The sequence below is a fragment of the Triticum urartu genome, chromosome 5A (genome assembly GCF_056163025.1).
Source record: "Triticum urartu cultivar PI428250 chromosome 5A, HENAU_Tu73, whole genome shotgun sequence".
Lineage (NCBI taxonomy): Eukaryota > Viridiplantae > Streptophyta > Magnoliopsida > Poales > Poaceae > Triticum > Triticum urartu.
In genome coordinates this window covers 654,194,325-654,209,913 of record NC_141877.1, presented here as the reverse complement: position 1 = coordinate 654,209,913, position 15,589 = coordinate 654,194,325, and the positions used below count along the sequence as shown (strand labels likewise).

Below are 15,589 nucleotides of genomic sequence, written 5' to 3'. Positions count from 1 at the left end.
GACATGATAACTTACATAAACACACCGCGTTAATTTTGATCCAGGGAAAAAAATTGTTGGAACGTACCCTCGGAAATTTTGTGTAAACAGTAAACATCGTGGTAATATACGCACCACAAACTTGAAAACTTAAGCAAAAACACCATGATAACTTTGACCTGGATGGAGGAAGTTGTTGAAAAGCATACCCTCGGTAACTTATGTGCAAATAACATGATAATTTACCCATCGGAGACCTAATAACTCTTGTTCAAACACCACGATAATTTTTTGACCCTGATTTTTTTTCGTTGAAGAACATTACCCCCAATAACTTCTAGGTAAATAGCACGGTAATGTATTTATTGTAGATACAATAACTTACGCAAAAACAGTACGCTAGCTTTGACCCACGGAAAAAATTGTTTGAAGCATATCGTTGGTAAATTTTGTTTAAATAGAATGGTAATATACGCATTGCAGACATGATAAGTTACTCACAAACACCATGATAAGTTTGATACGGGTGGATGAAGTTGTTGAAAATATACCCCGGTAACTTGTGTGTAAATAGCACGGTAATAGTCTTGATTTGAGGAAGAATAGTAAAAAATTGTCAAAAAATACACTGGTAACTTTTGTATGTAAATAGCATAGTAAATTAGGCACCACAACCTTGATAATTTAGGTACAAACACCACGGTAAATTCGAGATTTTTTTTAAAGATAGCCATGGTAATATACCCATCGCATACTTGATAACTTACGTACATATACTATGGTAATATTTGACTCGGTGGGGAAATTGTTGAAAACACACACACCCCCCGGTAACTTATATGAAAACATCATGGTAATATATGAACCGCAGCTGATAACTCATGTACAAGCACCGCTATAACATTGACCAAAGAGCATGGTAATATGTGAACCGCATGCCTAAAAACAACATGGTAATATAAGAACCGCATGCCCGATAACTTATGTGAATACATCATGGTAATATATGAACTGTAGTGTCGGTGAACCATTTTTATGCCTCCGATGACTTATATGGAAATAGCACGGTAACTTGCATATAAAAGGCATGGTAACTTATGTAGCCTAGGCATGGTAAATTTTGGCTGAAAAAAGTCATCGGAACATGTCAACATAGGATCTAGTTTCGAAGATCTCGTCGCGATGAATCGTTTATGTAAAACAGTTTTTACATCGGACTGGCGGTTTGAGCTACAAAACATTTTAAATATTTTAATAAAGAGAATCTAGAATGACATCATCTTTTTGTCCTCTAGTGTATGCATCTAATTAGAAGGAGAAATGCACGTGAAAAAAGAAAGAATCAAACTAATGTATGCATCTATTTAGAGTGAAGAAAATAGAGGTGTGACAGTTTTGCTTATATGGGACACATGTGCCAAATATCATAGTCCTTATTCTATTACAAGAACATGTCCTCACAGTATTCTGTTACAAGAACAACACGTTACTCCCAGATTATAACTTGCTCCCAGATTATTCTATTACAAGAACAATATGTCCTCACAATATTCTGTTAACTTAGAGTGGTAGCCATGTTTGTGTTTCGGTAGCTGCATTTCATGTTGCCATTGGCAATTGAGCTCTTTCCTTTGTTACCATGTAACTCCAGCCTGGGAAGCAGCAAATACTCATAATAACTCTGCATGAAAAAAATCGATCTTGAGTCCACATAAAAAAAGCCAAAAGCAACATCATCAACACACACCTACAAGTTGGAACTGCACAAAGAGTTCCGACTTCCAAAAAATAATGAACTAAAAATCATCAGCACACACACACACACATCTACAAGTTGGAAACTATATAAAGAGTATCGACTTCCAAAATATAATGAACTAAAAATCATCAGCACACACACACACATCTACAAGTTGGAAATTGTACAAAGAGTTCTGACTTCCAAAAAATAATGAACTAAAAATCATCAGCACACACACACATCTACAAGTTGGAAACATTGATCTAGATGCAATATGCCCCAAAGGTAGAACTACATTTACTATTTTACTTGAGTTCAAGAGCTATGAAGTAGGATATGTTGGAAATATGCCCTAGAGGCAATAATAAAATGGTTATTATTATATTTCCTTGTTCATGATAATTGTCTATTGTTCATGCTGTAATTGTGTTATCCGGAAATCATAATACATGTGTGAATACATAGACCACAATATGTCCCTAGTGAATGGTGGCTATCGTTATGTTCTCACCCTCACTGATGACTTGAGTAGATATGGGTATGTCTACTTAATGAAACACAAGTCTGAGACCTTTGAAAAGTTCAAGGAATTTAAGAGTGAGGTTGAGAATCAACGTGACAGGAAAATCAAGTTCTTACGATCAGATCGTGTGGGAGAATATTTGAGTCACGAATTTGGCACGCACTTAAGGAAATGTGGAATAGTTTCACAACTCACGCCACCTGGAACACCTCAGCGTAATGGTGTGTCCGAACGTCCTAATCGCACTCTGTTAGATATGGTGCGATCTATAATGTCTCTTACCGATCTACCGCTATCATTTTGGGGTTATGCTATAGAGACTGCCGCATTCACTTTAAATAGGGCTCCATCGAAATCCGTTGAGACGACACCGTATGAATTGTGGTTTGGTAAGAAACCTAAGCTGTCGTTTCTGAAAGTTTGGGGATGCGATGCTTATGTCAAGAAACTTCAATCTGAAAAGCTCGAACCCAAATCGGAAAAATGCGTCTTCATAGGATACCCTAAAGAAACTATTGGGTATACCTTCTACCTCAGATCCAAAGGCAAGATCTTTGTTGCCAAGAATGGATCCTTTCTAGAGAAAGAGTTTCTCTCGAAAGAAGTAAGTGGGAGGAAAGTAGAACTTGATGAAGTATTGCCTCTTGAACCGGAGAGTGGCGCAGCTCAAGAAAATGTTCCTGAGGTGCCTGCACCGACTAGAGAGGAAGTTAATGATGATGATCATGAACCTTCAGATCAAGTTGCTACTGAACTTCATAGGTCCACAAGGACACGTTCCGCACCAGAGTGGTACGGCAACCCTGTCCTGGAAATCATGTTGTTAGACAATGGTGAACCTTCAAACTATGAAGAAGCGATGGCGGGCCCAGATTCCGACAAATGGCTGGAAGCCATGAAATCCGAGATAGGATCCATGTATGAAAACGAAGTATGGACTTTGACTGACTTGCCCGATGATCGACGAGCCATAGAAAATAAATGGATCTTTAAGAAGAAGACAGACGTGGATGGTAATGTGACCATCTATAAGGCTCGGCTTGTCGCTAAGGGTTATCGACAAGTTCAAGGGGTTGACTACGATGAGACTTTCTCACCCATGGCGAAGCTGAAGTCCGTCCGAATCATGTTAGCAATTGCCGCATTCTATGATTATGAGATATGGCAAATGGACGTCAAAACGGCATTCCTTAATGGTTTCCTTAAGGAAGACTTGTATATGATGCAGCCGGAAGGTTTTGTCGATTCTAAGAATACTGACAAGGTGTGCAAGCTACAACGCTCAATCTATGGGCTGGTGCAAGCATCTCGGAGTTGGAACATTCGATTTTATGAGATGATCAAAGCATTTGGGTTTACGCAGACTTATGGAGAAGCCTGTGTTTACAAGAAAGTGAGTGGGAGCTCTGTAGCATTTCTCATATTATATGTGGATGACATACTATTGATGGGAAATGATATAGAATTCTTGGAAAGCATAAAGGCCTACTTGAACAAGTGTTTTTCAATGAAGGACCTTGGAGAAGCTGCTTATATATTAGGCATCAAGATCTATAGAGATAGATCGAGACGCCTCATTGGTCTTTCACAGAGTACGTACCTTGACAAGATATTGAAGAAGTTCAATATGGAGCAGTCCAAGAAGGGGTTCTTGCCTGTATTACAAGGTGTGAGATTGAGCACGGCTCAATGCCCGACCACGGCAGAAGATAGAGAAAAGATGAGTGTCGTCCCCTATGCCTCGACCATAGGGTCTATTATGCATGCCATGTTGTGTACCAGACCTGATGTAAACCTTGCCGTAAGTTTGGTAGGAAGGTACCAAAGTAATCCCGGCATGGAACACTAGACAGCGGTTAAGAATATCCTGAAGCACCTGAAAAGGACTAAGGATATGTTTCTCATTTATGGAGGTGACGAAGAGCTCATCGTAAAGGGTTACGTCGATGTTAGCTTCGACACAGATCTGGATGACTCTAAGTCACAAACCGGATACGTGTATATTTTGAATGGTGGGGCATTCAGCTGGTGCAGTTGCAAGCAAAGCGTCGTGGCGGGATCGACATGTGAAGCGGAGTACATGACAGCCTCAGAGGCAGCACAAGAAGTAATCTGGGTGAAGGAGTTCATTACCGACCTAGGAGTTATTCCCAATGCATCGGGCCCGATGACTCTCTTCTGTGACAACACTGGAGCTATTGCCCTTGCCAAGGAGCCCAGGTTTCACAGGAAGACCAGGCACATCATGTGTCGCTTCAACTCCATTCGTGAAAATGTTCAAAATGGAGACATAAATATTTGTAAAGTGCATACGGACCTGAATGTCGCAGATCCATTGACTAAACCTCTTCCTCGAGCAAAACATGATCAACACCAGAACTCTATGGGTGTTCGATTCATCACAATGTAACTAGATTATTGACTCTAGTGCAAGTGGGAGACTGTTGGAAATATGCCCTAGAGGCATTAATAAAATGGTTATTATTATATTTCCTTGTTCATGATAATTGTCTATTTTTCATGTTGTAATTGTGTTATCCGGAAATCGTAATACATGTGTGAATACATAGACCACAACATGTCCCTAGTGAGCCTCTAGTTGACTAGCTCGTTGATCAATAGATGGTTATGGTTTCCTGACCATGGACATTGGATGTCATTGTAACGGGATCACATCATTAGGAGAATGATGTGATGGACAAGACCCAATCCTAAGCATAGCGCAAGATCGTGTAGTTCGTTTGCTAAAGTTTTTCTAATGTCAAGTATCTTTTCCTTAGACCATGAGATTGTGCAACTCCCGGATACTGTAGGAATACTTTGGGTGTGCCAAACGTCACAACGTAACTGGGTGACTATAGGATTTGTCACTCCGCATGACGGAGAGGTATCTCTGGGCCCACTCGGTAAAACATCATCGTAATGAGCTCAATGTGACTAAGGGTTGGTCACGGGATGATGTGTTATGGAACGAGTAAAGTGACTTGCCGGTAACGAGATTGAACGAGGTATTGGATACCGACGATCGAATCTCGGGCAAGTAACGTACCGATTGACAAAGGGAATTGTATACGGGATTGCTTGAATCCTCGACATCGTGGTTCATCCGATGAGATCATCATGGAACATGTGGGAGCCAACATGGGTATCCAGATCCCGCTGTTGGTTATTGGCCGGAGAGTTGTCTCGGTCATGTCTGCATGGTTCCCGAACCCGTAGGGTCTACACACTTAAGGTTCGATGACGCTAGGGTTATTAGGAAGACTTGTATGTGATTACCGAATGTTGTTCGGAGTCTCGGATGAGATCCCAGACGTCACGAGGAGTTCCGGAATGGTCCGGAGGTGAAGATTTATATATGGGAAGTTGTCATACGGTCATCGGAAAAGTTCGGGGGTATATCGGTATTGTACCGGGGCCACCGGAGGGGTTCCGGGGTCCACCGGGAGGGGCCACCTCTCTCGAAGGGCCTCATGAGCCGTAGTGAAAAGGGAACCAGCCCCTAGAGGGCTGGGCGCAACCCCCCCCTTGGGCCCATGCGCCTAGGGTTGGGGGGAACCCTAGAGGGGGCGCCCCCTTGCTTGGGGGGCAAGCCCCTCCCCTTGGCCGCCGCCCCCCTCTAGATCTCATCTAGAGGGGGCCGCCCCCCTTCCCCCTTCCCCTATAAATAGAGGGGCAAGGGGAGGGCTGCATACCACATCAAAGGCGCAGCCCCTCCCCTCCCCAACACCTCTCCTCCTCCGTTAAGAGCTTGGCGAAGCCCTGTCGTAGTACTGCTGCTCCACCACCACCACACCGTCATGTTGCTGTTGGAGCTCTCTTCTTCAACCTCTCCCTCCTCCTTGCTGGATCAAGGCATGGGAGACGTCTCCGCTCCGTACGTGTGTTGAACGCGGAGGTGCCGTCCGTTCAGCACTAGGATCATCGGTGATTTGGATCACGACGAGTACGACTCCATCAACCTCGTTCTCTTGAACGCTTCCGCTCGCGATCTACAAGGGTATGTAGATGCACTCCTCTCCCTCTCGTTGCTAGATGACTCCATAGATTGATCTTGGTGATGCGTAGAAAATTTTAAATTTCTGCTACGATCCCCAACAGGATATACTACTCGGGTAAAGAAACAAAGCCATGAGGCTAAGAAGCTTGTTTACCGAAGTTAGGCGTGGCAACTGACTCCCAAGACGGAGGTAACTCGTCCGCCCCATGAAGAATCCAGGCAGCGGGTCTCTGTCAAAATAAGAACAAGTTAGCAAGGTCCATTACATAATTCAGTTCAACGGAAATGGACCAAGTTCTTATAAATAGCATTCGTGCTATAAAGAACAATTTAGCAAGGTCCAAGATCATTGTTTCTAAAATCCATCAATTGTTTCTAAAATGGTCCGTACATATCTTGCTGCCAAGACTAAATTGGTACACAGATTTAGTTTGCTACTGCAAGTAATCAGAAGAAAACTGATTCTCAAATGATTTCTGATGGCGAGAACATGAAAAAAAGTTACATTGTACCGGGAAAAAATGCCAGCTCTTCTGTAGGCGTGATGGAGGCTGGTGGCTGTGAGGCGTGGAGAAGGCTGATGGTGACGGAGCCTGGAAGAGGCTGCAAGGTCCATGGAGGGAGAACAAGTTAGCAAGGTCCAGCACATAGATTCAGTTCAACGGAAATGGACCAAGTTAGCTAGCTAGATGAAAATATAGTAGTGAACTACAAGTACTAGTATGCATGATGCTCCCAAGATAACCAACATACTAGTAAGTTAATGCAACGCGGAACAGGATTCACGTAGAAACAAACAGGTGATCGGTGCTCCCAGATAACCAGCATGCCATGTACTTCAGCACAACTATATCAGAATACTGGTAAGTAATGCAGAGTATGATTCACAAACAAACAAACAAGGGATGGGTGCAAACATCATCATCATAGGTTTTTCTAGACTGCTACCCTATTTCTAGGAATGAAGCAAATGGCATCAGACAAGAAAAGTAAGTATTAAAAGCATAGCACAAACCAGAAATAGTAAACCCTAGTCCCCATCTCTCCCTGGCGGCGGGGCGGCATCGTCGCTTTGCCATCTCATTCCCTGCGTGTGCCCTCGAGGCTTGGGAGACGCATGGATAGAAGGGGATCGAAGGGGAATGGAAGGGATTGGGCTGTCCAAACCACGTGAAACAAATGGGCCGTCGGGGTTTTCAGAGGTTTTTGGGCCTCGCGGGGTTGATCCTCTGGAAACCCCTCAATCCCCTCGAACCAAATGAGGCCTCATGGGAAACCACCAACGAGCTACAAAGATTCAGCACAACTAAGCTAAAAGAACCAAACACCAGCAGAAAACCACTAGGAAATAAACGAAGGTGCACCCTAGACATCTCTAGGAAATGTCACCCAACAACCGAAACATCCCAAATAGGGGAGACTGCGCCACACTGGCTAAAGCAGCCTACTTATAGATACAACAAAATAGAAACCAAACTAAACGATCAACGGCTGACCACCAGAGGCACATAACTAAACAGCAAAAACCTAAGTCTTCAGAGCTTCAAGGAAGACATTCAGCTTGCAACACTACTTCATCCTAGGAACATTATATCTCCACCACTGTGATGCTTTGTAGACTTCACTTGCTACATGCTCTAGTAGCTTTGACTCCAGCTCCAACAATTTTTTGTTTGGTTTTTTCATTTGTAAATAGACCAAGCCATGATCCAATATGTCATTGACTGAATTAATATCATCGGATCATTATATTTTTTTATCTTCAAATATAATCCCATTCCTGCATTTCCAAATAGACCAAAATAGGGCTGCCACCCAAATCAGAGTTAGTTTTTATCAGATTTACCAAAAGGTTTAATCCACCTCCCAAAGCAATCTTCAACAGAAGTGGGGGTGTATCTCATATTAAAAGCACCTTTTATTAGACCCCACATAACAGCAGCAGCATAACAGGAAAAAAAATAGTTGATCAATATTTCCGTTTCTTCCACAAAGGACACATTCTTTTAGACCTTTCCAACCTATTCTCAATAAGAGTCCTTAGTCAGAATACTTTTCCTATTCACCAGCCACATAAAACTCTAATTTTGGCATGCACTTTAACCTTCCATAGAAACTTTTGAGGAAAAATGCAATTGTCAGTAATCAATTTTCTATATAAGGACTTAACTAAGAACTTCCCATCTCAAGTTAACGTCCATTCCACTTTATCTTTTCCCCCATACATCTCCACCCATTCACATCTACGTTTGAGATTTTTCCCAAAGTTCTAGGGTCTCTCCATGCAATGTTCTCCTAAAAGTGAGACCACCACAGCCTTTCGTAATTACTTCTTCCACTGTAATATTGTATTCAAAGCTCAAATTATATAGTCTGGGGTAATCATCCTTTAAAGCATGACCATCCACCCAAATATCTTCCCAAAATCTTGTCTCATTACCTTCCCCTAGCCTTTTTTACAAATATGTAAAAGATGTCTTCTACTTTCAGCAAACTGGACCAAAATTGAGAATCCCTTGTTTTTTTTCCAAACTATGGAAATACACCACTCTTTCACATATTTCTTCAGTAGAATGGAGTGCCAAAGGCCTTCTTCATTCTCCATCTTCCACAAACATTTAACCAACAAAACTTTATTCATAATATCTAAGTTGAGGATGCCAGACCCCCATGATCTTTGGGCATACATCATTCTCTCCAATTAACTAAGTGGTACTTTTTATTTATCCTCATCGTCTTGCCATACTAGCTGAGCCCTATAAAAGTCGGCTCTCTTCATAACCCCTACAGGCATGGGATAGAAATACATCATGAACAGGGGGATGTCAGCCAAACATGCTTGCACCAAAGTAATCCTGCCAACAATGGATCCCAATAATCTCCCTTGCCAACATCCACATCTCTTCTCAATCTTCTCCACCACCTCATTCCAGTGTTTGTTTCTAATTCTTGTGTCAGAGACAGGCATGCCAACGTATTTCAAAGGTAGTCCCCCCATCTTACAAGTAAATATCACCTGGTAAGTTTCATTTTCCCCTTCACTTTTATGAAAATTAACCTCAACCCTGTCATTTGCTCAATAGCACAAAGGATGAATTTAAGATTTTTAGCACTCTCCACATCATCTTGCAGGAGGAAAATTGTGTCATCGGCATATTGACTCCTTTAGTATTACCATTTTCAGGACACCTTTAACTATATCATGTTCTTTAGCATTGTTTAACAGGATATTTAGGGCATCAACTACTAGATCAAACAGTAGGGGAGACATAGAGTCCCCTTTGTCTCAAACATTTATGAGTCTTGAAATATGGACCAATTTTATTATTTACCCTAACTGCCACATGCCCTCCTCTAATTGCTTTGATAATCCAATCACACCATCTGTTAGGAAGCCCTTTCATCTTCAGCATCTGAATTACAAATAGGCCATTTAATTTTGTCATATGCTTTTTCAAAATCCGCCTTAAAGAGCAAAGCACTCTGTTTTTTGGTGTGGATTGTGTTTAAAGCTTCATGTAGTATCATTCCATCATGTATCTTCCTTTAATAAATGTTGTTTGAGTGAGGAAAATAACTAGTGATACACATCAACCCAGCTTATTCATCAACGCTTTAGTAATAATTTTGAAGCTTACATTTAACAGACAGATCGGCCTAATTTTTGAATTTGCTTAGCATCAGCAGATTTAGGTACCAAGGTGATTATCCCATAATTAAGTCTAGCAATATCTATACTGCCTTTAGCAAACTCATCAATTAATTTTTTTCAGGTCCCATTTAACCAAATCCCAGAAATTCTGATAGAAATCAGCAGTGAATCCCATCAGGCCCAGGACTTTTAATTCTTTTCATACCAAAAACCACCTTTTTAATTTTCCTCTAAAGTAAATGGGTGTGGCTGGACGCTCACTCTTACTGCAACTGGGCCTCCGATAAGGCAAAGTGATCATTACACTGGGCCCATTACTTCTGGGCCAAATTGTCGGTCCAGCCCAAACGAGTTGATCGGCTCCGTCTCGGCCCGGCCTTTATCCGCGCCGTGCCAGCGCCAGGAACCTCGAAACCCTGGCCCAGAGCGGAAATCTGTCGCCGCCGATTCGGAGCTGAGTCCACCATGGCCGCCGGCGAGCAGCACAGCGCCCCGAAGATCTCCTCTTCCACCACCACCAATTCTTCCGGGAGGCCCGTCACTCCGTTCTGGAAAGGTCTGTGGCGGGCGAGCTCAGACCGCCCCTTTTCTTTCCTCCGCTGTTTCCACGCTGTTGTTATAGCTTGGTTCTCGATGCAGAGAAGTACGAGCGAGATGCGCGCAGGTACTGGGATATCTTCTACAAGCGCCACGAGGACAAGGTTGCGATTCTACCCCCCTATCCCACTTCTCCCAAGTGGCTTACTTGAATTTGTTAGCGCCAAGTGAAATAGTTGAATTTGTAAGCTTCAGTTGTCGCTGGGATGCAGTGCTGTTGGTCAATGTTATCCTTTACTTCAGAATTAGTACTAGTTCTGTAGCTCTGGTTATCTTGTAGTTTTGCACTATTCATGCTTTGAGGAGGATGTGGTGTTCGCTGTGCAGTTGGGGGGGGGGGGGGGGGGTGCTGTCCCCTTGTGTGTTGGGAGGATTGCGACATCCAGTTTCAGCAGTGATATTGGGAGCCATGTGGGCTTCTTTTTATCGGACAAAAATACTCCTAGTTGAATCTTGCGATTTTATGTTGCAGCCGCAATGTTTGGTTACTGATATGGCCTCGGTAGTTATGATCCTTGGTTTACTCTAGTTTTGAGAAGGACGTGCAGGAGGGAAGCCCCTCGGTCACATCTTAAGTATCAGTGGCTTAATAGTGCGCAGTTGTTGATACTACCCAGAAACGCAAGACTAGCTCCGAAAGAACCATTGCAGAGTATCAGAGTGATTCCGTATAGTTATGCGGTTTTTACCTATCTTGAGTTTTCGCTTCAGTTTGATTTTCTTGTAGTACACGAAATGCCATCCTTGTTGAAATTGGTTCCTACCACTTTGTTAATGGTTGTGGTATATATCTCAACAGTAAAATGGAATCTTGCCATAGCTCTTACTGAACATTGCGTCCAATGATGAGTTTTTTTTACTCTTTAATCTTGATCAGACATGCCGCTTCCGTTTGTAAACCTCTGTTGCAAGTGTATGTGATGTGCAAATGCCTTCTGGTTTATATTTATTTTGTCTTGCATTTGATTTGTGTCCATTCATTTGTATAGTTCTTCAAAGACCGACACTACTTGGATAAAGAATGGGGGAAGTACTTTGAAGCCCAAGATGGTGGAAATATGGTTGTTTTGGAGGTGTGGACATTGATTATCTGAGCCTACAGTGTGCTGTAGATGACCACATATCTGCATCTAGCTTATTTTGTTGTTGTTTTCTTGCTTGCATAATATGAGTATGACAGGTGTAAAGTTCTGTAGGTTGGCTGTGGAGCTGGAAATACAATATTTCCACTGCTGGCTACATATCCGGATATATTTGTTCATGCTTGTGATTTTTCTTCGCGAGCTGTCGATTTGGTTAAGGTAGTTGTTTCCTCTCCCATAGCTGAATCATTAGTCCATGCTCTCAGTTGTGTCCCACTGATGAAGAAATTGGTTGAATCATACATGCAGAAACACAAGGACTTCAGACCTGACCATGTTAATGCATTTGCATGTGATATTACATCAGAACAACTGACAGATGCTGTGGAGCCATCCTCCGTTGACCTTGTGACAATGGTAGCATGTTATACTCTGATTACATATTTACATGTCTATTTGCACAATACTTTTGTGTCTGTTCACACTTATTGTCACATGATTACATATTTTCATGTCTATTTGCACAATACTTTAGTGTCTGTTCACATGTATTGTCAGACCTGTGATCGTACAACTAACATATTAAGTAGATATTTATGCTATCTGCAGTTGCCCCAGATAAAATGCCTTCAGTTCTGCAGAACGTGAAAAATATCCTCAAAGTAAGTACTCCTTTTACTTCCAACTATGAGAGCCTAAGTTTTTCATTTCTTAGATGTTCTCTTAATGACCTAAGAAACTGAACCCGTGTATTCTGTATCAGCACGGTGGCCGTGTGCTCTTTCGGGACTATGCCTTTGGTGACCTTGCTCAGGTTGGCATTTATTTTATTATTTTCAAAGGAAAAAAAAACTTGGACATACATGCCATTTTCTGGCTTCTACAAATATTTTTGTTGTCCTGTTCTTGACAGTGTAAGCTTATGCCATAGCATATAGAGTCGTGCATTGAATAAGGATGTTTTGATGTGTTAGACAGGACATATTAGTTTCTTTTGTCTGGCTTGAGTTATTCTAAGCTATGATTTTTCTTGTTAGCAACTTCAAACACAGAAATTACCTCATCGTGTCTGCGTTTTGTTGCCATCATTTATGAATGTGCACTAGCTTTTTTTTTCATTTCTCATTGAGGTATCCCTGTATGCAACTTTCCTATTTTACTCACGTCTTCCCTTAGGTGATCATGATGCGCAGGTTATGTATAGCCTTATAGGATAACTAATCTACTAATGTAGCGTCTTTTCAAGACTCCTACCTTTGAAGGCCATTATTTTTATAATATACGACAACCCTGAAACCATTATGCATGTATGTAGGTATCTTATGATCTTGTACATATTTGCAGGAAAGGCTTATGTCCAAAGGCCAGCAAATAAGTGAGAACTTTTATGTCAGAGGTGATGGCACGGTGAGTGGACTGAAGATAAACATATTCTGTAGTAGAGGTTCACAAAATGTTACACACTCACAGTAATATTCCATGCACCATCCATAGTTTTCAAAATGAGTGCATGGTGGACTTATTCACCAAATGTCGGTGCCATGCAGCGTGCGTACTACTTTTCAAACGAGTACCTGGTGGATTTATTCTCAAAATGTGGATTTACTCTTGAGGAAATTTGTGTACACAACAAAAAGGTCGAGAACCGTTCACTAGACTTGGTGATGAACAGGTGATCATGTTTTTTTTGCCTGTACTGCAAATATCATCTTTTATTTATTGCATCACTTGATATTAAATTTACCAAAAATAAGTTAATTATATGATTCACTTTAAAGAATGATACTTCTGTAAGCTTTTGGAAGTTCGATGAGGAAACCTAAAAACTTATCGTACATCTGTTACGCCCCTTCGATTTATCTTCCCTGATTATTTCAATCTTTTGTACAAATGCTTGAATCCTTAAATATGTGTTTATGTTACTTAGGAATTGGATCCAAGCTACCTTTATCCTTAACCCAGCGGGTCCTCTAAGTCCAAATAATCAACATGACCACAGTACTTGTGAAGGGAAGGATGCTGTTGACACGTCTCAGAAGAGCGAAAGTGAAGAAATTGACCTTTCTGTGGATTTTAGCAATATGTTTGGAACGTCGCACTATCTTAATGAGGTAAAATTGTTGGTGTTTTTAATTTTACATTTGAAGTAAGAAATCTTTGATATAAAGTGAGTCAACTATGAACCTAACTAACCAACATGGCAACAAAGGCTTTCTCCAGCTCTATTCCCGCCCCCATCTAAAACAAGGACACTATCATTAATTTGTTCACTTGTGTTTGTTAGATAAGGCTGGTCATAGTGGGAGTAACTTAGCTAGCAACATAATGAACGCCAAGTTTGCTTATGTGGCAAGTAGTTAATAAGGAGAGAGGTGTTTGTGGTAACATAATATGTTACCGTAACATAACGCAACCCAAAGCAAAATGAGTCTACAACCTAATAAATGCAACCATCTATGATACTTTGCACTGTGAGGTAGTAACATAGACTAGTGTCATATGCATGACACTAGTCTAAGTTACTCCCCACTATGACTAATTTAGAACTCGATGGTGAGCACTTGGCAACACGTGCAGTCAGCTTCAGCTGTTAGTTTTTATTGCAACTGCCGGTCTGTGCTCTCTTTTTTGTGAACATAACGTTCACTGTTCATCTTTAGTCATTGTATTTACAGTGGGGTTTCAGTTAAATTATGGCCAGCACAACACATACTTCTAAATTGAGTATATTTCAGCCATGAATGTCGACATGTTTTCCTGTTTATGTTTAATGTAAACTTCTAACATTGCTATTGCTTGTGAAGTAATTGGACATAACATGTTTTAACTACTTGTAGGCACAAATTATTATGATTAAAGCAAAGGATCATGACTTCAAAATAAAAATGCTGGCGAAAGAATACCAGCACACCTGCAAATCAACTGGACTAATGCTCTGGGAATCAGCTCAGTTCATGTGCAGTCTTCTAGCGGAGAATCCTTCCATAGTCGCTGGCAAAAGGGTGCTGGAAATGGGCTGTGGTTCAGCTGGCATCTGCTCAATGGTTGCTGCCAGTTCTGCTCAGTTTGTTGTAGCCACCGACGGGGATGCAGAATCGCTCGATCTTCTCAGACAGAACACTTCCTCCAATTTGGATGCTGAACTTCTCAACAGAATTTCGATTAGGAAGCTGTTCTGGGGTGACGAAGATGATGTGAAGGCGGTCAGAGAGCTTTCTGGCGATGGTGCAGGTTTCGATTGCATAATAGGCACTGACGTGACCTACAACCCTGATGCTACACTTCCTCTCTTCAAGACTGCTAGGGCACTGATTTCTGACGGTGGCGATGCTGGTTCAAAGGCAGCCCTTATTCTTTGCTACATCCAGCGTCGTGTTGACGAGGATTCGATCCTCTTAGCAGCAGAAACCCAGGGCTTCAGGCTCGTGGACAAATGGATAAATGGAGTTCACGAGAGTAATGGTACCATTAGCTGTTGGTTCCGTGGCAATGATGTTTGTGGTGCTTTCCGGAATGTAACGTTTTCCATATTGTACTTTGAGGTGATACACACATTGGTGTTTACCTGAATCTCATGGCTAACTTGCAGATTTTGTTTTACTTTCCTGTATTGGTGTATCGAACGAATGAATGTTTTTTTTTGTATGTGGCAGTTGTATACTGAAGGAATGTTATTTGTTTTTCGTCTTTTCAAGGCCTGCTAGTGTCTGAAAGATGTTTCGTGTTCAAACCGACTGCAATTTATTACTCCCTCTGTAAACTAATATAAGAGTGTTTAGATCACTAGTGATCTAAATGCTCTTATATTAATTTACAGAGGGAGTACTATGGATCAGATATCTTCAGCGGGAGCAGATGGCACGCTGCTGCAACCCTGGTTGTTCTCCTGGCCAGTGTGTATTCCACACTCATTATAAAGTTTCCTTATATATGTCGATTGGTTCATGTTCATAATCATATATACCGTGTACCCTGGCTCTCCCCGGTGCGACGGCGAGGCTGGGCAGTGCGGATC

At 41.7% G+C, this 15,589-nt stretch overlaps 1 protein-coding gene across 1 annotated transcript; it reads left to right on the top strand.

Annotated features, from left to right (window-relative positions):
- The first annotated feature begins 10,285 nt into the window (after positions 1 to 10,285).
- Positions 10,286 to 15,268, top strand: LOC125511410 (S-adenosyl-L-methionine-dependent methyltransferases superfamily protein). Its single transcript, XM_048676773.2, has 11 exons — positions 10,286 to 10,451; positions 10,535 to 10,596; positions 11,482 to 11,565; positions 11,689 to 11,793; positions 11,884 to 11,991; positions 12,165 to 12,236; positions 12,338 to 12,388; positions 12,919 to 12,981; positions 13,122 to 13,246; positions 13,502 to 13,685; positions 14,412 to 15,268. The coding sequence occupies exons 1-11, from the start codon at positions 10,361 to 10,363 to the stop codon at positions 15,141 to 15,143; spliced, it is 1,677 nt and encodes a 558-aa protein (XP_048532730.1). The 5' UTR covers positions 10,286 to 10,360; the 3' UTR covers positions 15,144 to 15,268.
- The last annotated feature ends 321 nt before the right edge of the window (positions 15,269 to 15,589 follow it).

Excerpts from the sequence above, each read along its gene's own strand:
- LOC125511410 (XM_048676773.2), top strand. The coding sequence starts at position 10,361 with ATGGCCGCCGGCGAGCAGCACAGCGCCCCGAAGATCTCCTCTTCCACC. Across the intron at positions 11,794-11,883 it reads GAGCTGTCGATTTGGTTAAG|AAACACAAGGACTTCAGACC; the intron begins GTAGTTGTTTCC and ends TCATACATGCAG. Across the intron at positions 12,237-12,337 it reads ACGTGAAAAATATCCTCAAA|CACGGTGGCCGTGTGCTCTT; the intron begins GTAAGTACTCCT and ends ATTCTGTATCAG.